The following is a 27,828-nucleotide window of genomic DNA, read 5'->3' as shown; positions in this document are numbered from 1 at the left end:
AGGAATCATCTACAGTAAACAGGTGGTTATGCAAATTAGAATTCCAACAGATCACAGAGGTGTCTTGTCACTTTAAGTTTCCACCAGCCCGACATGATACATTATCCTGCTCATTACCCAGCTACCAACTGGAGATATGAAGAAGATAAAATTAATCTTTAAAACTGCAACATTTAAAAAGGAATTTTAGATTTAATACATGATCCATTTAGACTTAAAAAAAAGTAGTCCCTCAGGTTTCATGGGTGTTACGTTCCAGTAGCAGTAGATTCTTATTAGGCTCCTTGCTGTTTGGTTCACAGCTTTGCTCTTCACACAAGTCAAAACTTTCAACACTGTAACAATTATTGCGTCTTCATATGAACTGAGCTACTTTGTAGGGATCAGTAACTTTAAAAAGCACTTGCCTGGATTGCAGGACAGAATGTTGCTCTACATAGTTGCTGCAAAGTTTTCAGATTTGGAATGCCGACAAAAACCATCATTTTTGCCACAGTATTAACAGGTAGCTGCCAAAATCATCAGGCTCATATAAGAGGATCTAGTAATGTGATGTCAGATCCCCTGCATAAATCCTAAAAATTGACACAAATGTGATGTGCATTTTTAGGGAAAATATGGCCCCTGATTTGCTCTGTAGACAGGATCATCATCATTCAACTTTTGTACATGGTCTAGTGTTGCAGATTGTGAATGCAAACTTAAATTGTGATATTGAATCGGCATCCCAAAAGTCCTAAAAGAATCAAACTGGGAGAAAATTATTTTGCACCAGCCCAACCCAAAACTATTTTCAAGTTACTGAGTCACTGTCGTCCCTATCTGTTCCGTTAAAGAAAAGGGAATCTATCAGCTCCTTGCCTCCACTGTGGACTTGAGATTAATTCCAAGGTCCTACCTCTTTGCTTAATGTGGTGATATTATACAGTTAATTCAACAATGAACTGAAACTAAAGCAACCCAATGGAGAACTTTGCAATCCTTAAAGAGTTATAATGATGGTGCGCTACAGAAGTGGAGAAAACTCATTATGGGCCCTCTTGCATTTTAATCACTCAGTTCAGATTCGTATGGTGGAGTAAGTTAACCAAATGTTTTGTGTTGGAGGGATAAAAAAGAGCTACAGCGAGCTCTTGGATCTATTCTGATTTATCTTTAAAAAAGAGTGTAGCTCAGAGGCTTAAAGGATTCATCAAATATTTCATGTGGCGTTCTTTAAATCCCCTGAAGATGTGATATAATACATATATATGAATAGAAATGGTTAATAAGGGAGGGGTTTTCACAAATGTTCAACAGTGGATCTAATTTCTAATCTAGGCTTTTTCAATTTTCATCAATTCTCATGTTCCAAAATTTGACAAATAAATACTAAAAGTTTAATGAATTTGTAAAATTGATTAGTATGTAGGCCACCAATCGCTTGTGGTAATATCAACTTTGAGACAGATTCCTGCACTGGGAGAAAAATAAGGGCACTGTAGTTGATTTGAGGTCAGTTCCACACACTCTGAACTCTACAGTGGAACACCAAATGTGTATTAATCTGTTGCTGATCCCAAACAAAGGCCCCTTTTCACTCCTGTTTGTGCAATGTCTGCTGCAAACAACAGCTGTTTTAAGAAATGGCCGAGCTTTTGCAAGACAGCCTCAAGACAGTTATGTGGCAGAAAGTATGTATGAAGGCTAAGTGCATGTGCAAATTCAGAAACAACTGAAGCGAAGAGTGGAGAATTCAATGGTGTTTAAACAAGTGGAACAGAGTCACTTTATGGCCCCGTTTACATGACAGCGTTTCATCTGAAAACACAAAAACACAGTGGAAAAAAATCTGTGTCTGCATGGAAACGCTGAGGAACTGAAAACGCTGTAGTAAGCATGCCAGGCCTGTAGTTGGCGCTATAACTGTCTTGTCTAGGTAGGGCTTTTAGTAGCTATTGGTGAATACTAAGTGCAAAAGTGGTGCAAAAGATGCACATTTTGTTGAAAGAAGGTCAGAACATTGAGCAGCACAAGCACAACATGGTAGTCTGCAACAATTCTAACAACAGTACTCTTGTACTTTAGTATGCCAGAAGCCTAGCGTGACGTCAGCGCTTGCACTGAAAATGCCAGCTTGTTGTTTACTGCAGCGTTTCAGTAAAATTCTACTATTCAAAAGTTTGTGTTTAAGGTCAGCTAAAACGCCTTTTCGGTGTAAAGGCATGGCCGAAATTCAACAGTACTAAAACCGTTTTGGTGTAAATGGTCCCTATGACTGGTAAAGTCTCTTTGCTGGGGTTTGATTGGATTATCCTTGTCTTAATATGTTAACACAGTTGACTTAAGACCACTTCAAAAATAAGTTTTTAATGGCTCAGTTTCAGTAAGGCAGCAAGATTAAGCAGACTAACAGCCAAAAATTAAAATATATATATTTTTTTTAATAGTCATCTAAATACAAACTGATTTTGACACGGTTTGTTTTATTCAATCAACCAATCAATCAATCAATCAATTAATCAATCAATGTTTATTTGTGTAGCGCCAAATCATAACAAACGTTATCTCAAGACACTTTACAAAAACATTCACAGGTCTAGACCCGTAAATGTTAATAAAACTTTATTAGCAGAAACCCAACATCAAGACAAGATAAGGAGTCTTATCTTATCTTAATCCACCATGAGTACAGGACTTTACAGCATTTAGCAAGTTACAATGGCAAGGAAAAACTTCCTTTCAACGGGCAGAAACCTTGGACAGAACCAGACTCATGTTAGACAGACATCTGCCTCGACTGTGTTGGGGTTAGACAGAAAGTCACTGGGTGTTTTTTATGTAGTTTCCGGTCACGACTTTCTCTCCCACTCCACCTTCCCCATTTTATGCTTCCCAGCTCCATGTCTGGCTCAGTATCTATCTGATCTGGTGCTGTGACGGAGCAGAGAAGGACTGGGGACGCGTCTGGTGTATTTCAGTCGTGAGCCTGATGTGTATTTGTGCCATGGTGTAATACTCCTCCAAAACACAAGAAGGCAGTGTGGTCTATATGGTTGTCAGATCACCATGGTGTTTCACAACGAATTTGAGTGTTTCATGTTATATTAAAGCTGATACATATTGCCTTCAATTCTAGAGCAACTATAGCAACGAGGAATAGAGTGGAGTTGTCGGAGGGGATGCAATGTATCGCTGATAATCACTGATTCTGTTAATGTTGCAAATACATGAAATACGACCCTGCTCGGTGGACCAATCACAAAACTTGTGGTCTTCATGGTTTCAACGTATTTTGGAGGAGGCACATTTCATGTTCATTTTTATTATAATTTCTAATTTGATGTGTAGATGTATCTGATTTTTGGTATGTCTTTCAACCAAAAGGTTATGTACTTTTCCATACTTTCCAAACTTATATGACTCAACCACTTATTGCAGCTAATTTAACAGTTTCACAACAAAGTTTTCACAGTTTAACCAAACCTTCGTCTGTTTTTTTAAAAAATACATTTGGAGATTCTGCCTCCAGAACAAGCTGCAGTACTCCTCAGCATGGAATATCAAATTCACTAAAACTTCTCTGGAGGCGCGATTACCATCTTCGCAGAAGATTCTGCCTCATTTCTCATTAGTTGATCTCAAATCTCCTGTGGTTGCATTCATCAAGTTTTTCAGTACAAAGAGTTGCTCCAAGTGATGAAATTCTACGGTTTGTAGACTCATGGAGTTTTCTAAGACTCTCCCCTCAGAGATGGGTCTAAATACTGACAAAGATTAAAGTTATTCACAAAGCATCTCCGCCCTTGAGAGATCTCCTAAAAGGAAAAACTGTTAGGAGAAGTGAGGCAGACTTTTTGGAGGTTTGGGAGTTTCTCAAACAGAAGAGGAACAAAATTATTCCTTTCTCACAACTGCCGAGCCCTGGTGGGAAGGGTTGTTATTAATGATATGGCAAAACTAGGAGAGTGCAGAATAACATGAGCAGCAACGAGCTGCACAAAATCTATCAAAACAACAGCCTCAGAGGGTTTGGATTTGAAACGAAACTTCACACAGCAATCGACACATTTCAGGAGACATCTCTCTTTCTGATCATCAGCAGAGTGAAAGAAGATCGAACACTAGTTAACTGGATGCTGGGTACAAAAAGATATGAAAAATACATGAGCAGTCTGCAGTTATACTTTGGAACGAAAGCATGTTGTTCACTTTTTAAGAATGGCTCCATTGCTCTTTCGCTATTGCTAGGATTACGAGACAGGATCCAGTGTGAAAATGTCTTTGTTGTTTAGCCTGTTGACTAAACATGCTAACAGAAGCTAATGTTTTAGCCACATGGTTTACCAGTAGGATGCAAATGGAAGCAAACAGTTTTCACTTGGAAGATTTGTAAGAAAGCCCATTAATCATCTGTTAAAGTTTTGCTTCCAGTATTCATCCTTTCCTTGCTTCCTTTCCTTTGCTATGATTTTAATGCTGTCATTCGCATAGGGAGGCAAACAGAGAGAAAGCATCCTGTTACAGAAATCTCTTGATTGACAGGAACCTACAGAACAGCGTGTGCTCATCCATGTATGTTCAGCCTCAGGGTTTGTTCATATGAGTGCAGGCTTTTCAAAATGGCATGTAGGGCTGTGGATCTTTGTCCTGGCTCAGTGGGTATCTGGTTCTTTAATTTGTACGGATTGAATGAGCACAATGTTCAGAATGGTATAAAGGAGACGCTACAAAGAGATATGTTTATGAGGAAACTGGAAGATTCAGTGGAATTGTTCTGAAAATGATGTGCTGTACGTCTAGCTAACTCCCAGCATGTGGGTAGGTTTGCGTTTGAATGTGAGAAACTTGGAGACAAAACACATACAAAAAGGATATTTACTAGCAAGACAGGGAACGGTGCCATTTTTGCACATTTTATTCATTCATGAAAAAACATTTTTTATATTCTATTTTTTCCCCCAGTGTTGTGCATTTTCACAGTTTTAAATATTTGCCAGAACTGACCCATTTTTCAAGTATTGGTGTAAAAGTCAAAGCTAAACAAAAGAACAGAAATGACTATTTCAGTGCTGTATTTTCAGAAAACATAACCACACAACATGAGAAACACATATGGCTGCCCATTTCACCTTTTGTGCTACATTTAGGATTTGTTTTTAACCATGGGATTGTGTTTACGTCTAAAGGAAAAGAAGCAGAAAGTTTAGAAGGAAAAGCTGAGAAATGAAGGCAGGCGGTCCTGAGTGTGAACTTTGGGATGTACTATTGGTGGAAATAAAGGGACGCTGTTTCACTGGGAGTTAAATAACAACACAAAGATGGGAAGAAACAATAGCAGCCCTAAGAAGAACTATACAGGTGTAGGTTTAGGACAGGAGGCTTTCAGTCACTTGGCACTACAAAGACCCTTTTATTTATTTTTTGTTTGTCATTATTTAATCAGTAACAATGCCCGAATGCAGAGGTTTTGGCTCGATCGGAATTTTGGCACCTATGGCCTTCCATACAGCAAACCAGTAATGTGCAAATTTGTTTTTCTGTGGCTTTTTTGAGGGAACAAGCATTTTTTGGAAGCACTAACACATCACTGACACATTTTAAGTGCCTCTCTCTGTCACTCACACACACACACACACACACACACACACACACACACACACACACACACACACACACACACACACACACACACACACACACACACACACACATAAATTACCCCAAATACTCCTTTTTTACTTTCATATTTCAACTCTGGTTTTACATCACACACTGGTACATGAACCACTTCCTGTCTACATACGAGTAAACAAGTGTGTGTTTGTGCATATGGCTTTGTGGCATGTGCATGTGTTTGTCAGATGGGCCACGTGCAGGGCTGACAAACGAGTTCACACTGCCAATGTGACACTGCTGTGACAATCAGATACCATGCCAGGCCTGCTCCTTTACCCTGGAGGTGTTGTGCGTGCGTGTGTGTGTGTGTGTGTGTGTGTGTGTGTGTGTGTGTGTGTGTGTGTGTGTGTGTGTGTGTGTGTGTGTCTGTGTGTGTGTGTCTGTGTGTGTGTGTGCGCGCGCGCGTGCGTGCGTGCGTGCGTGTGTGTGCTGGGAAGGCAATCTCTGTCCCTATTCACTGACAAGGACGTTACCTTCCCTACACTGTCCATGTGCATATGAAAGAGGAAGACAGCAAGAGGAAGACTCATGACTCAACAGCATTCGTAGCACATCAGAGAAACTCCCTGACCTGCCTAAATCCTTACAAATGGGATTTCACATGAACACACACACACATAGTGTGTGAGCAGCTCACTCTGCATGTCAAGGTTTAATCACGTTACTTGTAGTCCAGAGTACTACCGGTGTCCATAGGTCATGGCAAGACACTACGAGGCAGTTGGCAGTGCCAAAATAGCCCCAGGCTACGTTAGGTGAGGGGTCGGGGAGTCCAAAAATATGAACCACAGCTTTCTTTGTGGTTGACATCCAAGTTGTGCTTGGCAAAATGTCAGCGTTATTTTGAGCTGGCTCTAATGTCTAAATAGATTAAAGTTGTTTTCACCTTCATCTTCATTTGCCCACTGGCCACTTGACTGTCTTTGAGTTCATTTGGGGCTTGACACCAGGTCTCACACGCAGACTTTGACCCAGACCTTTGCTGTTTAACTTCACTTAAGCGTCACCCCTGACTCCAGCCAGCCCTGAGGTTAGATAGCACGCCTCAGAACTGTTGGGTCCATCTAGGGCATGTAAGTGTGTCACTGCAGATCTAATTATGACAGCAGTCCCCCAATAGCCTCTAAACTTCTCCATCTCTCTTCACCATGAAGCCATGTAGAAACCAAGCACGGGCGACCGCCGTCACACAGCCCAACAGGATGGTCTGATGCAGACATACACGTGTGTGTAATGTAAAATATTGTTTAATTATATTTAGCTGCTGGCATCAACCAGGCATCACAATTGAGTCTGGTTCAAGTTTGCAAAATTAGGGCCTGTCTCCACTGAGGGCAGTTAAGCCTTTTCAGCAATCAATACTCAGGGTATCATAATGCTGAAGTTGCAGCACTTTCATTTGACATTGGTCAAAATTTTGAAAAACAGCTGCCCCTGTCAATGTCACGTCTCTATCATCAACCAATCAAATTCAAAAGGAGCAGATATTTAATGCAAAATCTCTAGCTTTCCACTTAATGAAAGTAGATGTGAAGCATGAACAGGCTAGATCACTACCAACAGAAGTAAGAAAGGCTCCAGAATAACGTTTGTAATGCAGGAACACAAGGCACCAGTGAAAAATTACACTCGAAGACTCTGCCAGCTAAAAACAGAAACTGCATCAATGGAGACAGGCCCTAACTTAAAACTTCACAGCAGAGCATTAGCTAGCTTATTTTGCACAATTTGATTTAACACTGATGTTCAACTGCAATTCAATATATATTTAATTATAAGAGCTAGATAAAAATATTGGTATAACTCTCATTTTGTTTGCCGGAGATAAAGCTAAGTGCCAGAAAATGGTTAGGCTAACCTTGCCTAGCTTTCATACAGAAGCACATTCTGTAAAAATTGTGTCTACTTCTTAAAACTGCAGTCAAAGGAAGCTCAAAAAGATTTAAGGAGCATCCGTGTTCATAGTTAATTACATATTACCCTTATTTGCTCCACAAGACAAGGAGATAACAAGCCCTAGTTTCATTTGCCGCCTTTCTTCCTTTTGCTTTTTTAAAAAAAGGTTGTGTTTGCAGCCCTTCCTCCAGATTAGCAGTTTATTAGACATCATCTCATTTGTCTTTATTTAGCTGAGCAGAGCTGTTTATTTATGCGTGTTTGTGTCGAACATTTGCTGGCGCTGTAATAAAGGGAGACAAGCTCCACATTTCTGCAGCGAGAGCAAAGGAAGTGGGTCATCTATATGCCAACCGAGCAGTCGGGATCAAACTTGCATGCCTCCTCTGCTCTGCTTTTCAGCCTCGACAACAGACACGAGTGAGACGAAAGAAAGAAAAAGGGAGAGGGAGAAGTCTGGAGCAAATGACACCTTCGAAAGGGTGTAATTCAAAAAACAATGAAAACAGGAGATACAAACATGTCTCAAACTCTAGATCCATAGAAAATAAGGAAGGCAACATAAATAAGTCCAGTGGATGCATTCACAATGGCACAAAAGTGGAGGCCAAACAGAAAAAGGGAAGAGAAGGAAGTGAAAACAGGACCCTGAGATGACACTGAAAGGAAAATCTACGCCCGATTTTGAATGCTACAACTGCCTTTAGAGAAAATACAATGAAATCAACAAGTTCACCCGAGGACTTCTCAGTAGTATTGCATGTAACTGTGTTGGTTGCTGTTGAGAGGGTTTAGATCTGATGCTAATTATACCCCTGTTTCTTCTTCTCTGGTGTTCCTGTCCTAAACCCACACACACACCAGCACCAACGGTCTGGAAGAGACGGGACAAATGAACAAAATACTGCATTGCACTTTGTTTAAGGCTAATACGTTTGCAGTGGAAAGCGATGTAAACTTAAGGCAGCATGGATTGAATGTCTTGCATGTATTTAAAAAAAGTACTAAAATCTACAATGTCACCCAATACACTTTGTCTCTCGTAAAACAGGACAAGATCAACAAATAAAACTCAATGCACTCGCTCCCAGCCTATAAATTAAAACACAACTGGTATTCATAAACAAGGTTTGTACATGTTCACGTGTGTAACATGTGCTCCGACATGTTCACGGACATGTTCACGGACATGTAAATACTTAAATTCACCCACAATCACAAACTCAAAATATATAAAACTGAGATAAAAAAACAAATAAATTCTTTTTTCATTTTTGCAATGATTTCATTTAGCACAGTGCGACCCGACCCAGTCTGAAGGTAGAATGGTTGCAGTTTGTTCACTCCAGTTTAAAGTTCTCCAGCTTTACCTCTTCTCGAAGCTGGTTTCTTAGTCTCGGCCCATTTTTTCATCTTTTTTTTTAAACACAGAAGAGGAGGATTTTGAGGCAAAACGGAGGGAAAAGGTTACAGCAGTAAAAGCTGGTGATGAGCAGGAACTTAAAAGTAAAAAATAAGGAGATGATACTGTAAAGGTATCCAAGGCCAGTCTGGTCAGTGAAGCAGGTCAATATTTGGGTGGGATGACCACCACAGGGTCACCATTCTTTGGCCGCCACATCAGCACCTGGGCATCATTGGCGTTAGGCTTGACCATGGCGTTAGTGGGGATGGGCTCGTTCTTTCCCAGGATATGAGGCTGTTCCTGGGCCACAGGCTCGTTCAGGACAGCCCGGTTACCAAGAGGTTTATCTGGCTCCACATTGATGTGGAGCCGCATCCTCCAGCGGATTGTCTGCAGGACGAGCGTCTCCGACGTGGCCTGGTTGATCGCCACCAGCCAGGTGGTAAAGCTCTGGTCGCGGCGGATGCTGCTAAGCTGAGGCACATTACTGTCGCTGACGGGCACGCCCCAGGTCACACTGGGATAGAAATTGTCATTCATGCTAACCGTAAACTTGCTGTCCTTCTTGGTGGGGCCTACGACAGTGCAGGTCTCCGTCGTGTTGCCGTACCAAGGATAGTTGACCCCGTCTGAGTCACTGATGGCTTGGATTTTCCCATCACGAAGGTCGGGGAGCTCCCAACTTGACCTGGGAAGTAAAAGAAGAAACACTTGAAGACTCAACTCCCAATGGAGCTTGTTGATATTCATAGGAGCTACTCCAGGAAACAATTTTAGTCTTTTCATTATTGCTTTTATCAATTTCTTGAACAGATTTGTCTGAGGAGAGGACATAAACAATCCATTGTTTGTTTTCAGCTAAAGTTTTGCATGAAAAAAGATTAGGTAATGATGTTTTCTTAAAAAAATTCTAAAGGTGTCTCATAAAAACCTGACTGAAAACCACAAAAATCAGTCAAAAGTTGTAAAAAAACTATAACTTTGCTTTGAGTTAATCTCTGGCACAGAACAAGATACAAAAGATTGCTCCTGTCTAATCCTGTCTGTATAGAGAATTAGCATCTCAATAGACGGATCGCAGCAGGATTTCTCAGCCAATTTCCAAACTGTTGGGTAAAAACACAATCCAACAGTAAAATATTGTGACACGCACAGCAGGCGACACTAAAACTTAACTGAGCTGCTACCTCTGCTGTGTCCAGTTATTGATTTTCCGCCCCCAGCAGGAACAAGCTCACCTTTCATTCCCTGTTTCTGAGGATCAGCAGGACTGAGGAGATAACAGTGTGATCACCAGCCACATGACTTCCTGCCTGCTGGGCTTGGCCACGCATTGTCATTTATGTATTCACCCAGGGGGGGAGATTAGCATGTCAGGCATGATAATAGCTAGCCAGTGTGCATGTGGGATTGTGTGTTTGGGTGTGCAGCTGAGCTCTTGTGTGTGTGTGTGTGTGTGCGTGCGTCCATTTCTGTCTGAAAAAAAAAAAAAATCACTTAATCCTCTCAGTTGGTCCGAAACAATTTGCAGCAATTTTCCATTTTGTCATGACCTCAGACAGCTCCAATACCCAAACATTACAACATTAAATATCTGCATCAGATTCTAAGGGAAAACTTCTCCAATTTATTATTCATGAGAACACTGAATACCCTCTGTGCTTGTTTGTTTGTTTGTTTGACAGGCAAACTGAGAACTAGTCCTCTACGTGAATGAAGATGCAGCAAAAGCACAATGTAACAGCACACTGCACATCAATCATATTAGACAGCACACAGATAGAAAGAGGTGTCATCTAGCAACTAAGGAACTCTGATTATGCGTAGAGAAATCCTTTCAGAGAAGCTTTGTCACAGCCAAATGGTCTGTAAAAAGTGGCGTTGGTGTTAGTTTTAAGATGTTAAAAATGATTCACTTTAAAAGTCTCAACTGCTTTTCATTGTGATTCTCTAACTAGCTTAAATGGACAGGTGTATCTATCCCCAAACTCCTTATTAGGAGAGTAATTTAATAAAGAGTTAAATAAGCTATCTTTAAGTATTGTATTTTTTAACAAAAGAGAAAATGTGATGGAGGAACAGTGACTATAGCTTAAGCCTGGTTTGTACTTCTGTGCCATAGTGGCTGAGGTACAGAAAGGTATTGTAGACCAAACTCTGAAGTGGAAGTTGACTCTGAGGCCTGAAACTGACCACACTAGACTCTGATCTAATGAAAGACTTGACAGCGCCAGTGTGCAAACCACGTCACTGATGGTATTTTAGTGATGTGAAGACAGCTCATTTCCTGTTCGTGCAACTTCGCAACTACGTTCATTTGCATGTTTGCATCAGTTGATGAGACATTCTGAAAGCGCTCACAAGACGCTTTTTTCACAGATGGTGAAGACTAGATTGACTTTGTAGGAGTGGAAGTGATGAAATTCACTGCCAAGGCAGTTATTCAACCAATTGCAGTGAGTTTAAGTATGTTCACCCACAGGTGTGAGAGTGTTTGTGTGAGTTTCTCTATGACCACTTTATCAAGAAATGTATCTAAATGTTCATTTTAGGACATGATTCACAGTGTTAACAAGGAAGACATTTTCCTCTGACATCACACTTTGTGTGGGAAGCTCAAAAGCTCAAAAAAGTGTACTGCTCTATTAAGGGTTTGATAATTATGTAAGTGTAGAGAATCGCATGGATTGAATCATTTTTTCACATCACAAAAGAATAATTACTTGAAGACAATAAATGATCAAATCTGGAGGGATGTCAAGTTCAAGCTACAGTTAGCATTCAACCAATTCCTAGCCAACTTCACCACATTACAACAAGTAATACAGTGCTTCGTATTAGTTTTTGTTTTCAACTCAGTAGAATTGAGCAATAAAAATGTTAAAACAGACACCTTGAAACTGCTATGATAGCTCAGCCAGCTAGCTACCTGAGGCTGGGCTACAAGAATAGTAATAATTGATGCAATTGTAAAGGCAGGAACAGTTTGTGAAAACAGAATGTTTTACATAGACTGTACTATTATTTGTTGCTAAATTTAGCTGTTAGCTAACAGTAGCTTTGGACTACATACTACCCAACCGAAATGCTAGCTTGCTTGCAATTGATAGCAAGGAGCTACTTGAGTACAAACTCTTGCTTATGAACACGACTCAACACTTTGTTGTCTTTTTAGTTGCCAAAGCATTTCAATCATAGAAATTGTTCAGAGCTTCTGTATCTCCTCAATTTTTCAGGCTGCAAACCTTTTTTAAAAGATAATGAGCTGGAACAAAGCTCACAGGGTGGTTTCAAAGTTAAGTATTACCTAATACTTAAGTTCGCTATTAGCTAACAGTAGCATAAGACTTGGCAAAACATTTAATGCTTTGCAAAAAGCCTACTACTAGGTTTTAAAACTAGCAAACAGTAATTTAAATAAGAAAAGACCTTTCACTTAAGTTAGAAGTTAGCAAAAAGTAGCTAAAGAATCATCCAAAATGTTGACCAACCCAAAATGTCCCAATAATCTACCAAACCAGAAATTCAATCTTGGCAATGGAACGTTAGCTAGGAGCTAGCTAAATGCCAACTGTGTCTTTCAATTCAAATCAACGTCTCTTCAAATGTCACTGTTGGTTGTCTTTTTGATTGCTGACCACAACATTTTAAGCATAGGGATTGTTTAGATTTTCTGCTTCTCCACAATTTTCAGGCTAAGAAGGCTGGATCCTTTCAAGTGATCCGACATCTTTTTCAGCCGGAAGCTAATTCCTCAGTTTTAAAACTAACAAAAGGCAATGTTAGCCAGGAATTACTTGGTGCTAAAGTTACTTGTTTGCTAATAGTTGCTTAAGGTTACATGGCCAGAAAAATGCAAGGTTGAGGATAGAGTGCTATCTTGGAGCTACTTGAATGCTAACTGTAGCTGAGACTACATTTGCATTTAGATTATAGCAATAGTTTGATTTTCTGCATCTACACTCTGAGTTAATGTCAGAGAACAAATTCTGTTGTGTGATTTTGATGAATGGCTATAAATTTGGTCGTTTTTGACTTAAATGAGTTGAATTCTGAAATTCCCTAACTTCGCTTTGCGCCATTTTTATATGTTTTCTGGCATTACAAGAATTTTAGTTTTGTGCCAACCTGCTCATAAATACACACATACTGTCCAAACCTACAACCCTGTATCTTCTAAAAGGCAAGGACAGCAGACCAAGGGGAGCATCCCTGAATGTGTCCAGAATCTCAAACACATCATCTAAAGCCAACTGAGAAATCATCCTCATTACTGTCTTCGGCTGTTCTTTCCAATTACAGCATGCTGAAGCTTTATTGCCATCAAAGAAACTACTTAGTATGAGAATCTCAGCAGTGAGAGGAGACTCATCACTCGCATCCTAAGAGGGGTTTCAAAAATGAATGTTGAGAATTGTGGCCTCGGTGGCGATTGTCTGGTTTTATGACTTTAATAAATGCATAAGAGTAGTTTTTTGCATGAGCTACAGGGGTTGAAAATTTAATGAAAACACTGCATGAACGAGGGATTTGGCTCTGCAAGTACTGCTGCACGGTGTGTGGCTGCATTCCGAAACTCTATACACAGTATAAAGCTCCATGTGTGTATAGGTATCAGTCACCTCATGAAGGGTAGATCAGGATACTGATCACTGCTGTCCTTAGTTGGTACGGGTAACATATTTATAAATAGTTATTAACAATATGTTTGTTTGTTTTTTAAGATTCTTTGACTGTGATATTTTTCATGTTTTTAAAGCATATATCCTGCATGGCTTTCAGATTGTATGAGGAGTTTAATACTAATACTGCCACCACTTTATAATCCTTGCAAGCAATGCAGATCCTCAGCAACAAGATGGATTATTTCTTTATAGCTGCTGCTGCCACAGGGTAGGTGTCAAACAGACTGTTTTTAACTTGTTTCTTAACAAAGACTCACAAAGGCTGATTAGCTTGACCAAAGAAGAGCAGAATAAGATTTACTTTTAGATTCTAGCTGAAACAACCACTTAGTCCACAGGGGGCACCAAAATCAACAGAAATTGGAAGTTACGTACAAGAGCTTTAAATAGGAAAAACTGTCAAGTGTCTTTTAACCTTACAGACTATCATTTCGAGACGCTAATCTTTAGAAGGAATCTTTCTTTAGCTTTTTATTTCATATTTTTTGACTACAAATGGAGAAACATAATCTGATTGTTTTGAGTTCCTGCATAAAACAAACACCACTTGTAGACAGAAAAAAAAAACATTGATAAAATAAGCGGCAATAAATTTTAAGTTTGATAACTATTTGCTTTTAATACTGGTAACATGGTATTTACTATATTTGCCGTTTAGAAAGCACATTGAGTTTTCTACACTTATGGAGTAAATAAGTGTTCTCTCACTGTCTCTCTTAAAAACAGACATACGTGTGACCAGGCTTGGGTGGGGGACCTCTAATCTTAGGCATGCAGCACTCACACATCCTCAGCTGTAGGGTCTATAGATAAAGAGTATAACTTGTGGTGTCTCACTACAGGATAAAGTGCAAATGCTGTTTGTCAAAAATTCAGCCTATAGCTTTTTAGCTTGCTCACACCCAAGATCCCTAACAGTGGTCAGAAACTTAGAAAGCTGTTATCACATTGTTTTATTCCAAAAACTGTTTAAAAAAGATTAATCTCACGTTCGTGAATTTAATGACCACATTTGCACAAATAACTATATACATATATCGACAAGTGCATAATCTGAAAGGTCAGAGCAATTATTTTCCATCACAATGTCCTATTCTCACATCTGTCAGGGTCTGAAGTACTTTGTAGCCTGCAGGCACAAAGCCAGGAGCCCACATACTGCAGATAACCGAGCTACTGATTGAATTTTAAAGTGCACACACAGACAAGTCAATTTATTACTTAGCTAGAAATCTTTTACTCATTCTGCTCAATACAGATGTGAATGTTAGGATGCCACTGCTATAACACACCACCAGGCAACAGAGCTGCAGCCATGCATAAGGTTTCACAGCTATGTATTGCATTGCCAATGGAGCATCATTTCAGCATCTTTGCATGACAAAAACAGGAAGGCAAACAGTTTCACAACCCATCTTTTGAAAATACACTGAAATAACCTGCCTCTTCTCAGCACCTTTAATATAAAAATGGGTTAAATGTGATATTTGATGGGATAAACTTCTTTTAATGTGAGTTAAAGGGTTCTTTAATTGTGTCCTAAGTGATGTTATATGTTACCCAGGGTGGGATACGGTATTCTAGTATATTTTACATTTACATTTTTATATTAATTATTGGATTAAAGTTCAGGTCTTCCTTTAGGTATCATTTCATATTTTTGTTATCTTTTTAATCAAAATATGTGTTTTAAGTTGCTCTTTGCCATAAATAATGGTAAACTTTTTGTTTGGACCTACAACTACCAAGCAAATATGCCACCATACACTTTAAGAAGTCAAAAGTGGCATTTCTTGGCACTTGGCAATACTATGCCTGTGTATAAAAACTATCAGATTAGTAGTGGAAAAAGTTGACTTTCACTTGTCGTAAATGTGACACATGGCGTCAGTATTTTTTTTCTTTTTTTTTTAAAGAAACTTGTAAGGTACTCAAAGTCTGATGTCAAAGTATGATGATACCCATGATACTCACATCCCTTTGTTTCCATAAGTATTGTAGAACTCCATGTGGTTACACGCTTGAATCCAGCCGATAGTCCATGTCTCTTTACCGGCTACCGGCGGCACTAGAACCCGGGCACACGCTCTGAAGTGCGGCGTCCTGTAGCGCAGCACCACGCTGGATGACTCGTCGATGCTGGTAGGGTTCGGGTCGATGGAACTGTTCACCTCCAGGACGATGATACTGTCTCGGAAACTTTTGGGCTTACACCTGATACTCTGGATACAGCCCATTGCATTAAATAGCAACACAATCCACAACAACGTCCAGAGGTCTGGGGGAGAAGAAAGACGCATGGAAACAGCAAGATGATTACCTCAGTTGGAACCACATCATAGAGTCAAAAAAGAGAGGAAAAATACAAGATTAAAAGGTGGTTATTTATAGCACTGTGTCTTTAAAAAACATGCATCTTTGATCAAAAATGACTCTCAAATGAAGAGGAAGAAGAAACGTCAGATCTAAAGAGCTCATGCTTTCCGGTGCGTAAAAGTAAGTTCATTGAAAAAGCACAGGTGCTGTGACTTTCCTCAAGCGTGATGTTTCCATGCTGTCAGGTCACAAGTCAGTGCCTCTTAAAAGCGCTTTATCACAAGCACACAGATACTTTGGAAACATGTATCCAGTGAGAAGGTGCGCGTAAAAGTTTCAGGGTAATACTCTAAATAATTCATACAAACAGTTTGAGTTACACCTTGGCGTCATGTTCTCTTCTGTGAAACTGAAAAAAAAAAACATCCCAAAGGTTAAAAATCTACATCCAGCTGACGGAGACAGCGCTGGGCAGTGCATGCGGATGGACATTTAAAAACCACAAGTGTCTTTTCAGATGTGACGCTCACGCTGTGCGCTGCAGTCTAATGTGCGTTTAATCCGCCGTGGCCCCAATTCCTCACAATAAAAAGTGTAATTTGACGATTTAAGAGCGTAACACGGAGCGTGCGGATTAAAGGCTCGTGCAGTGCAAGTGCATGAATTGTGGTCTATTTTTAGACAACATGCAAAAAGAAAAAAAGAAAACAAAAAAGAAAAAAGAGAAAAAAAAATCTACCTATAAAACTATCCACATGAAAGTCTCCTTAGCAGGGGGAGATTCACGCCGAGCAGTGGCTCACACAGTTTCTTCGGTCAGAGAGGTAATTCCGTTAGCTCCAGCACACCGGCTCCCGTTATTTCTCCGCTACAACTGCAACTATATAAATACACCGTCCCACGGAGAGAGGTAGCATGTCCACAGGCGCTGAAATCTAGTCGAGTTTCAGACAGAGCAGCGCTGCAACATCCAGAGGACACCGCCGGGTCAACTTCAGAACCCATTTCACCAGATCCATTCTTCGATTTTGGAAATAATCAAAAACATGGTAATGTCTCCGTGGGGACGAGGGGTATCAGCTGTCACATACTTCGACAGACAGTCGCGGGTTCCCTGTCTGCGCTTGGGGGACGCCGTTTAGCTTAAATTCCTCCCGTACGAGCGGTCATTTCTCCGGGCTCGTCCCATCGCTGCCGCGGCAGGTTCACCCCGCTACGAATTGGTCTCTCTCAGCTGCCTGGAAGCAGCTTTATAAGTATCTTTGAGACGACACTTCCGCTGCAAGCTGCGAGCATGCTGGGAAATGGAGGCGTAGATGTGGTAGGTCCAAATAATCTCGCTGCCAGAGTATTAAGAAACGTCAAAGGTTTCCTGTTTGTATTTTAAGATACTTTATTATAACCTGTGTTTCTATGCTCTGCTAGCTCAAAACGATGTAATGTACCTGTATAGTCGTGGTCACGGGACCATATAATAACAACAACAACAACAACAACAACAATAATAATAATAATAATAATAATAATAATAATAATAATAATAATAATAATAAGAAGAAGAAGAAGAAGAAGAAGAAGAAGAAGAAGAAGAATCAATCCCAGGGATCAGATTATAGATTCTGTAAATTTCACTTTTTCTTTTTCTGTCATTGGATTTTCCACTTTGTTCCTTTCATTTCACGTCAGCAGCTGTAACAGAACAGTTTCCTCAGTGAGATATCAATAAAATGATATTCTATTCCAATTTATCATATTCTTTGAAATGTATTTAAAAACATTATTGTGAAGCACAGTGATACATGGTAAAAAGTCTAAGTCTTAGTGTTTTCATTTCAGCACTCGTGAAATACCCAATGTCCAACTATTTTATTTTATTTTATTGGTTATTTACTAAGCTATATATATATATATATATATATATATATATATATATATATATATATATATATATATATATATATATATATATATATATATATATATATATATATATATATAGTTTTCTTGAAACACTTAAATAAGTTAACGACAGAAAGAAAAAAAAGAAAAGAAAAAGATTGCATGGGCTGACACAAATTTGGTGCTATTTGTTCCAATCTGCCATGTCGTTTAAAACTCGTTTGTTGTGGTCACTGGTTTGTCATGGGAATTTTTTCCCCATAGAACAACCTTAACCCATCTTCCTTTTTGAATTAATGAAAAGATATTTCCAAAATCTATCTCACGTCTAGCTCCTTTCTCCCCTGGCATGCCCCTGTCTGTTTTAAGCACCTTGGAGAACTCCGCTCCACGGCAGTCACGCCGCAGGGTTGGAGTCAGGATCGTGCGTAAATTACGTCAAATCCGGGAGAAGCAAACGCTGCACCGGGGACGCTGCGTTGTCTTCACCCTTTGTTGGCGATATTAGCTGATTGTTTACTGTTCCGGCGTTTTCCTGCATCGCTTTTCTCCAATATCCAATTCCCTTGTTGTGAGGACATCACTGGTGCAATTGGAGATTTGGACTGACTGTGTATATTCCTCCTTTGCTGGGTAAGAGGCTCGTGTTTTTAGCTTGCACACACTAGCTTGTTTTTCCACAGCAGCACGCGCAGTAACGCACCTTCCAGCTGTGTACTTGTGCCATGCTTTGCGTAACTAGATGTTGTTATCTTATCCAGCAGATCGTGTTTCACCGGATTGGCTGTGGCTGATGCCATTCAATACAGCGCCTGGTGGTATAAACAGCATGGCCATCGCACATTCCAGCTGGTCTAAATATATCTATTAAGGCCAGAGGAGGGGGAGGACTGGACCAGGGGGGTGTTTCCTGGGACACTTCACTGTCGTGGTGATCTAGCACCACTTGAATCACCTGCTTGAGAGCCACAGAGGAGAAATTGTCCATATACAAACATGCCTGCTGGATACAATGTGAGATCCAGGGCTCGGGAGAGGAACAGTGTCCTGAGCAGACCTGAGTTCATGTCCCTGAACCAACAGCCCCCCCGCGCAGGCAGCAGCGGAGGCAGCAGCAGCAGCGGGCCTCCTGCCACTGAAAGCCGAGGAAGCGCCAGGAGACCGGGTCCGATGAAGCACCAAACGAGCCAGTCAAACGAAGAACCCACCGACAGCGGCAGCAAGGATCGGAGAGAGTCTGGAAAGATGCCGGAAGAGGACTGTATGCAGCTGAACCCTTCATTTAAGGGGATAGCGATGAACTCCCTCCTCGCCATCGACATCTGCCTCTCAAAGCGCATGGGAGTGTGCGCTTACACGTCGTCCTCGTGGGGAGGCTGCCGCTCTATGGTGACCCTGCTGGCACTCACAGGGCACGGCATCACGTGGATCATTGGCACCATTGTTTGTCTCACGAGGAGTAACACCCTGGCAGGGCAAGAGGTCCTGGTCAACCTGCTGCTCGGTAAATGTCACTACACTCAGCAGTCTCTCCAAACACATCAGAACTTGCATCAGTTGGCTTTGCATCGTGTTGTTTCCTTTTGGATGCTTCTTTAGCCATGCAGTTACATCCCTAAACTACAGGCTAAAATTTCAGGGTACGTTTTATTCAGTTGTTTATATAACTAAGCATTTAAATGATAAACATGTTTTCTGTAGCCATAAGATGAAAATACAATCTTGCAACCAATTGTTTTATTTACATTGACAAAGCCCTCAGCTAAAAAATATAAATTATTTATCAGGTGTTAGTTATTAAATAGCAACTATAGTGTGTTTTTAAACTCTTATGGTGATGATAAAAATGTCCTTTGTTGATCATCGTTCAGTTCTGGATACAATCAAAGCCCCATTACATATTAATGGGTCTTAATCATTATCTAATGTTTAATTTTTCAAATGTATGATATAATGCAGCCATGCTAAAGGAACTGACTTTATATGAGAGATAATGAAAAAATGTTCACTTCAGTTCAGTAAGAAACCTTTTCTGACGGATTTATGAATCAAAATTTTATAGGTAGGAGTGAATTTCTAATAATCTTATTTCATAATGCGACTTTGTTAGACATTTTTCTCAAAATACTAAATTTTTACTAATCTAATACATTTTAATAACTTACATATTACTGAAAAGCAAAGGTTATCCAGTGATTTTTACGAATTGTAAAAACTCTGTTACTTTTAGCTATATCACTCAAAAAGATACAACTGAATTCTACAATGAGCAACTGCCCTGCAACAAACAAAAAACCCCTCCCTTTTTAAGGGCCTGTGTCCTCTGGAAGCATCATAAGCCGGGTTTCCACCAAGCAGTCCGGTTTGGTTTAGTACAGTTTGGCACAGTTTGGTACAGCTAAGTCTGATCCCATTTGCGTTTCCACAGCAAACTGTGCCCTCTCGTGTGAGCCAGATGCAGAAAGCCACAGCTGTAGCAGTGTGATAGTCTACCCCGCTAATAAAGCCAACGAAGAAGAAAACCGTGTCACAGTAAACAAAGAGCATAGATGGGAGACATGCAGCACTTCTTCCTCTTTGTGATTGGCATGTAGCTCTTTGATACAAAGTGTAATCAAGCTTTGTTTCAGAGAAGTCTGTGTGCCGCCAGGAGAAATGCAGCCGCTGTCAGGGGGTAAGTGACGATTCTTTTGACCAATCAACGGTCTACAGTGTTGTAGCTCCACTTTCCGAGAGCGGATCAGTTCAGTCTGGCACCCAAACAAAAAGGTCCCAAAAAGTGGGATGGGTCGTCTAGGTAATTTGGGGATCTCTCCCGGGATAAGTCAGTGGAAACGCCACAAAATGTGCGTCCTACCGAGACCAACCAAACCGGTCTGCTAGGTGGAAACGTGGCTTTATTTGAGGTGGTGGCAGCTGTGTTAAACAAAGCCAATGCAGTTCAGTGTTTTCACCACTTGGCGTCCTGAGCTCAAAAAAGCTCCTAGCATCAGCTGTTTTTTGTTGCTTTGTTTCACTTTAGGCTGAAGATAGTTCAACCTTGGGAACACTACTAGGTTTGTCAGTGCCATATTTCTACCAACAACCAATCCAAATTAAGAATGTTAGGGACTTGTGATTTCAACTTTATTATGAAAAATGATAGAAGTTTTTATAGTGTAGAAATCATCTACACTTGTTTTTTTGGTACACTTGGTATAATTTTCAGGTGCTTTTAAAAACAGGCATAAAAGTCACTGAAAAGGGAATTAGAGGTGCCATAGGACAGCTTTTGTGACACAGTGAGGAGGTGTCTTAAATTGAAGGGCTGCCAGCACACAAGCTCTGTTAATTGACACAGGCCCTACCAGGCAGAAACCTCAGAGGTGAATATGCATCTACTGGGATTGTCTGGGCTGAAAATATGGGACAGAGAGATTAAATGAGTGCCATTATGGGCTACCTGTATGTACAGCAATATGCACAAACTCTCACTGTCTGGACCTAAACACAGATTATTGACCAAAGAAACAGTCGTGATTGGTATCTAGTTGTGGGATACTGGTTTACTCTGTCATCACCAGTGTTAAATCCTAAATAGTTTATTATCATTTCAGGATAATTCCTTGTCCATTGATAAATCTATGATGCACCGAACTATGGTGAAGGAATATCAAGTTAATACAGGCTGAAATTCTGTTTTGTTTACACCTAACAAGAAGTTAATCAGCCCAGAGTGGCCTGTCAAGGCTGGTTTAATTCAACCTGAGACCACAAGCACTTGAGAAAGGCAGTGAGGAAAATTTTCCCATACAATGTTTTGAAAACATACTGCAGCTCCACAATGACTTCTGCTGTCCAAACAACTAATGAGCATGTCAGAGACTCAAAAGCAGACCTTGACTGTGAAAGGAATGTTCCTGCTTTTATCGAGTGCAGTGTTCAAGCTGGTTTCTTTTTCTGTGAAACTTGGTCACTGCACTTCTCAAAGGATTCATGTTTACCCCAAACCATGCGCAATTTATTCATTCGAAAAGGAAAATCTTAGAGCCCCGGTAAATGCTTAAGGCACAAACGGGTACTAAATTAGACAGTTCTGTTCGCACTTAAATCAACCTTGGCATAAAGGAAGTGTCTTCAGAGTGGTTTATACAAAGAATTCTCTATTCTGTGTTTCAACACTTTTTAAGCACTTAATGTGGTGAATTCTTGCAAGGTCTTACTTTATCAGAAAAAAATACTCTTTATATATCATTATAGAAGTCTTTCTAGGAATTTTAACTGGCTATGGAATAAACTGGAATAAATAGCTATGCCTCATATGACCTACAAAAGCAAGCAGAACAAAAATACTTATTGTTCTTACATGAAGATTTCGAACAATTTTTCATTTTACAAATCAAATATTCAATGTGAGTGATACACTAAAAAGTTGCTTACATGAGGTTTAATATTGTTAATGGCGTTAACTTTCCAGAAAAGTTTTAATGTATGTAATATTCACATAGATAGTACATTTTGACACCAATAGCACATACAAGAACAATTGGGTGAGAGTGTAAAACCCCTGACTCTCTGTTCTTCATCCGAGACCTCAGGGTGTGAACAGTAACAGACATGGTTTGGGGCCATGCTCACACAGCTGCTGTCTTTGATTAATTTTTCATTAAGCTTGGTGAAGCATTCAGAATACTCTTGGCATTCAGTGTAATGTTTCAGTGGGGTTACCTGTTTGTAGCTCAAAGCACCCTGATAGAAATAGAATTTGAAACCACTATTGGAGTTACTTTAATCAGTTCAACAATATATAACTTTATTTTTTGATCTAGAGTTAAAAACTTTATTTAATTCTCCACTTGACAACAAGCGGCAATTTCTGGTGTTGGAAAATGAAGAGCAAAACCTCCTGTTCCTTTAGTGTCCACTAGGGGTGGCTCCAAAATTTAAGGAATCCCCACTATTTCCCATATTAAATGCCCAATTCTACAGGAAACGTGTTCATAGCATGGTACAAAAACCAGCTCAGGTCTGACCATGAAAGGGATTTTATTTTGTTTAATTTTATTGTGTTCTTACAGCTGAGAGTTATTGAGTAACTGAAGTAGCTGTTCATCCTAAGGCTTAGGGCCCTCCTCACCTTCACCTATTTGCTTGTGTCATGGATGACTAAAACTTAGGTTGAGTCAGTATTTTTATTAAACACCACTTGCCATTGTTTGACTTCGCAACGCGTCCTCAGAAACCAGTGGGTGACATTCATGTTTTGTTTTTTACAGTCTATGATTTGGAAACACTAATCCGCAAATGAAAAGTTAGCATCATAAGGAAGCATTTAGCGCATAAAGAAATACACAGGATGTTCTACTCAAAGGTTGGAGGAGACCAAAAACAAAGCTAAAAGAACATTGAATACACAGCATACATTCACTTCACATCCCCTACTATTTAAAAACAGTTATTTCAGGTCAAAATGCTGCTAATGGATGCATTTCTGCATATTTCAAAGAACAAACCTTAGAGCCAAAATCCCAAACTAAAATTTTGCTGCACAACACAAGGATGCCACCCCACAAACAGGCTGTTCATTAGAGGTGATGCTTTGATGTGTCAATGCTTGGCTCACCTTCCTCCTCCATTCAGTACTTTAACTCTATCCAAGGTCACTGTCAAACCCGGGGGAACCACAGCAGTCTTCACAAAAATCTCACCCGTTTCCAGTATCCTGCCTATCTCTCTTCTGTTCATTCATTCCTTCCTGAAGCATTTAGGTTTTTCCTCCCGATGAAAATGAATATGTCACAATTTAATTAGCTTGTCACCAAGATGCTGGAATCAAAGTTGAGAATGGTTGCCATGTAGGACAGCTAGTAAGTGACTGGAATAAGAAATAGGTGACTATAACTGATGTGCCAGAAGACTAACGCTAATCTTGCACATCAGTTTATTTGTGTAAAGGTATCAGAATATAACAGAAGTTACAGATGGCGAGGTGGAGGGTATTTTTGGGAAGGCTAAGGAGCTATAAAAGGCATCTGCAAATGTCTGGTATGTGGACTCAAAGCAAGTGCTACCAGTGGTATATTGGTTATTCTTAGTCACCTCAATATCTGTTTACATGGGAACAACAGTTGCTTTCAACTTAGTGTGAAGATTAATGAGGACTTAAAAAGTTTTACAACATGGAGTTTGCTGGTGATAAATGAATTATACTTCTCGTGTCACAGTTAATCTCTTTGGAACTGATGGTGTTTGCAATTGTATTTAGTATGTTAGCATGCTAGCACTGGTTTGTAACAACACAACACAAAGAGCAGTGAAGGTATTTTTCCTAAAAAAAAAACCCACACAAAATAATGGTAGTTTAAAAGATTTTACAAGTTAGCTTTTTTTATTTTTTGCTTTTTTTTATCAGTTTAGTTACAAAATGTTTGGACCAAATGGGAACATCAATCTAAATTTAATCAATTTATCTGATATCTTTTGGTATATTTTACTGTGGGCTGAAGTGATGACAATTTAGCAGATGTAACTTGTGTGTCAAACTATTATCATAGTGCTCACCAAGAGCCAATCCCAATTCTACTCCTTGGCCCTCGTCTTACCCCTTAGCCCTTGGTTTTGCTCATGCATGTATAGTGATGTGGTGTTGCAATTCTCCTCATGATCAAGGAGAAGAGCTACACAGCCCTTTAAAAGAAGACAAACCAGAACCTCACTTGAAACCAAGGAGTATGACAAATTTCCCATGATATCAACATTTTTGTAATTAGATACCCAATCCTTTGCTACTTCACGTAACTATTAGCCATGTTTTGAATTGTTCGTTGTATTTTGAAGTTGCTTGTTTTAACAGTCTACCTAATGCTGCTATAGTGACAGCTAAAGCTAGAGCTAATAATAGCTTCACTGATGTCAGACCAGGGTAAGAAATTATAAGCAAACTGGCTTTTCTACAATGTGCTTCATTTCATGAATGATTTGACAGCTAAGCTGCGTTCAGGAGCTGTATCAGCTACATAAGCTTTGAAAAGCAAATGTTATGGTATTCAGAAGTTACATGTTTTAGCTTCCAAATACTGTAACATTTGCTTTACATTCGCTTTTCATAGCTTAGCTGTCTTAATTACTCATGTAATGGAGTACATCGTAGTGAAGTCTGTTTGCTGTGACTTTGTCACCCTAATCTGACATTGGTTTATTATCAGTTTGTAAAAATGTGTTTTGTTTGGAAGTGAATAAATAGTTGCTCTGCCAACAACAGCCAGCGAGCATCTAGGGGTGATGACGTAGCCGGGATAGAGTAGTGAGTGATGTGTTTTTACACCTATTTTTTTTTGGAAGGGAAGGGGCAAGACGACGGGAAAGGGCTAAGAGTGACAGTTGGCCCTTAATAATTCAAAGATGTTAGAGTAATATTAATTTCAGGCTAAAAACACATGTTTGAAGAAATCTTGTGTGGCAGAGTTTTTTATTTGTTTTTTACTTTTTTAATTACCTCATAAATGTCCAGATGGTATAAATGGAAATAACGAATGTTACATCAGAATCAATCACCTGCAGCAACAACAGTGAAACTCTGTGTCTTGATGTATTGTTGTTGGCCTTGTATTGACATATGATAACTCATCTCTTACTGCCATTTGCTGAGCATTGAGTAATCAATTAATCTTCATTACTTTTTCACCTGACAGCCCTCATTCTTGATGTCATGACCGTGGCTGGCGTCCAAAGATTGGTTAAGCGCAGAGGACCCTGGGAGATGACCCCAGGCTTCTTGGACTGTGTCGCCATGGACACCTACTCATTTCCTGCTGCTCACGCCAGCCGGGCTGCTATGGTCTCCAAGTTCCTGTTGTCTCACCTGGTCCTGGCTGTGCCGCTCCGCATCCTGCTGGTGCTGTGGGCCTTCTTTGTGGGCATGTCCCGGGTGCTGCTGGGGAAACACCACCTGACTGACATGGTGTGTGGCTTCGCATTGGGCATGCTCCACTTCAGCTTGATGGAGTCGGTGTGGCTGTCGTCGAGCACTTGTCAGACTCTCATTTCAATTAGCACGCTTAGCTGGAGTCCCTTTTTCTGAGCTTTTGATATTATCATGCTGGGAAACAAGACTTATATGAGACACTAATGTTGCTCTCTTGGGGTCTTGTCAATTTTACCTGCTGGAAAAGGGAATCTTGTTGCAGGGTGTGAAAAGAGAAGCATTGATGTTTCAAATGGGATGCTGACTTGCATGTTGCACCCAGGTCCCATGACCTTACAAAACCTCAATAATGCTTCCTGAATCTTACTTTCTACAGTTAAATCCACTAACAAACACCTTCTTTTCTTAATTTCAATAGATAACGACACTAAGGGAAAACGATAATGTGGTGAAAAGTACTTTTAACTTTAACTGAACCTTTACCTATGCACCAAATTCTCTCTGAGTCAGTGTGCCTCTTGCTCTTTACCATCCCACTTCCTCCCCTGCTTACTCCTCCTACTTTCTCTTACTCTTTTTGTTTATATCTTGATTTTTTGTGTTTATTTTTAAGTGTCAGATACTTAAATACATGGAACACTGAATGAAGTTTGGTGCCTACGACTGTAAATATGGATGTAACATGGAAGAATTTCCCTGATTGTTGTTTGGACAGACCATACTGTTTCTTTTCGGCATGACTTGTTTGTTTGAGACATTTTTTTTTACTTTTTATCAATGAAACATGGACTTATGTTTGATTCTGCTGAACTATTTGCTGCTAGAGTAAGACAAAGGTCTCAGGTGCACAAAATTTGGAATTTTTCTAAAGTGATCAAACATTTTTATCCAAAGTTCCATTTATTTATTACTTTATTTATTTATTTTCCATACTTGTTTTTTCATTCTAAAATATATTTTCCGCAGTGGCTTTTATTAACTCCATACACAAGGGACCTTTGAAATGATCTGCCTCTTTTTTTGGTTTGTTTAACCAACTTCCTTGTATTAGTTTGGTGTGTAAATACACTTTGTGTAAATTAATGTACTGTATTATTTATACAGTATTTCATGTTTTTTCTTTGTTTTTCCATCTCATTAATAAACAAAGATGAGCTGTCGATAACATTTGGAAGCCTTTGTGTTTCATTATTTTATTTTTTTTAAACTAGAGACGAAAGATTTTAGCTAAAAATTTGATTTGATTTATTTTCCAGATAGCTGTTTTCTCTTGTTCCCATACACCTTTCTAATAATTCAGTGGATTGTGGATTTTGAAGATGCTTTGGATCTGGAAGTACCTTCCCAACTAACAAGTTACACAATCCACCACATGGTATCTAGTGTCCCCCAGCAAACCAAGACATGATGGGGATAGATGAGCTGTGAAATCCAGAGCGTCACAGAGATAATCCAGTGGACACCTCCTTTCACCAGTGTTTCATAAAGTTAAGCCCATGATGCCTCATGCAGGCTCCACAGTTAGCTTCAACATCCTTGAGTTGATACCATGCCCTGCCAGCTCTCACCTTCCATCACAGCCACATGTAAAAAATGGAAAAAGAAACCAGAACCAGGAAGGACTCAGCACAGAGATGTGGAAACCCCTCCAGGGTGTACGCTATACCTCCCCCCATCCTCCCCTGTTTTCAGGAGGGAAGAGAAACTGAGCCTGGAAGGGAAATGAGACCAGAATGAAAAATTCAACATTATACATATCATAAAGTAAACCGTGTTAATGTATCAGCTGAACTGCTTATTTATATTGTGGCTCCACACAACTTTTTCTGATTGCGTCAAACATCACATGAATGTTTTTTTTTCTTTTCCAGGGAGGCATCACATGTTGTGAAACTGGGTCATCGAAATGATAAAGAAGTGTGATGTGAGGAAACAGAAAGTGACAAGACAGCCTGACTGCCTGATGCTCAGTATGATCCCACACTGCAGAAAAATAAATGCTTTTTGTTAAAGATCATCCGTGTTAAATATAGCATTGATACTTTTTAGCTTATGTAAGCTCGGAT

The 27,828-nt window shown here is 39.8% G+C and overlaps 2 protein-coding genes across 4 annotated transcripts; one reads left to right on the top strand and one right to left on the bottom strand.

The window, feature by feature from the left end:
- Positions 1 to 4,896: 4,896 nt before the first annotated feature.
- On the bottom strand, positions 4,897 to 17,175 carry fam78ab (family with sequence similarity 78 member Ab). Of its 2 annotated transcripts, XM_074690814.1 has the most exons (3): positions 16,700 to 17,175; positions 15,619 to 15,922; positions 4,897 to 9,647 (listed from the first exon to the last, which is right to left on the bottom strand). In XM_074690814.1, the coding sequence occupies exons 2-3, from the start codon at positions 15,879 to 15,881 to the stop codon at positions 9,122 to 9,124; spliced, it is 789 nt and encodes a 262-aa protein (XP_074546915.1). In that variant the 5' UTR covers positions 15,882 to 15,922; positions 16,700 to 17,175; the 3' UTR covers positions 4,897 to 9,121. The 2 variants fall into 2 exon arrangements, with proteins under 2 accessions (XP_074546915.1, XP_074546914.1); XM_074690813.1 differs by lacking the exon at positions 16,700 to 17,175 and having other exon boundaries at positions 15,619 to 16,677.
- Positions 17,176 to 18,203: 1,028 nt separating this feature from the next.
- On the top strand, positions 18,204 to 26,859 carry LOC141804987 (inactive phospholipid phosphatase 7-like). Of its 2 annotated transcripts, none has more exons than XM_074689647.1 (3): positions 18,204 to 18,492; positions 18,624 to 19,363; positions 25,530 to 26,859. In XM_074689647.1, the coding sequence occupies exons 2-3, from the start codon at positions 18,856 to 18,858 to the stop codon at positions 25,916 to 25,918; spliced, it is 897 nt and encodes a 298-aa protein (XP_074545748.1). In that variant the 5' UTR covers positions 18,204 to 18,492; positions 18,624 to 18,855; the 3' UTR covers positions 25,919 to 26,859. The 2 variants fall into 2 exon arrangements, with proteins under 2 accessions (XP_074545748.1, XP_074545746.1); XM_074689645.1 differs by having other exon boundaries at positions 18,621 to 19,363.
- Positions 26,860 to 27,828: the final 969 nt, after the last annotated feature.

The sequence above is a fragment of the Halichoeres trimaculatus genome, unplaced genomic scaffold (genome assembly GCF_033239565.1).
Source record: "Halichoeres trimaculatus isolate MK-OKI-2021-1 unplaced genomic scaffold, fHalTri1.1 fHalTri1_scaffold_16, whole genome shotgun sequence".
In the NCBI taxonomy this organism is placed as follows: Eukaryota; Metazoa; Chordata; class Actinopteri; order Labriformes; family Labridae; genus Halichoeres; species Halichoeres trimaculatus.
This window is presented reverse-complemented; position numbering and strand designations above follow the sequence as displayed.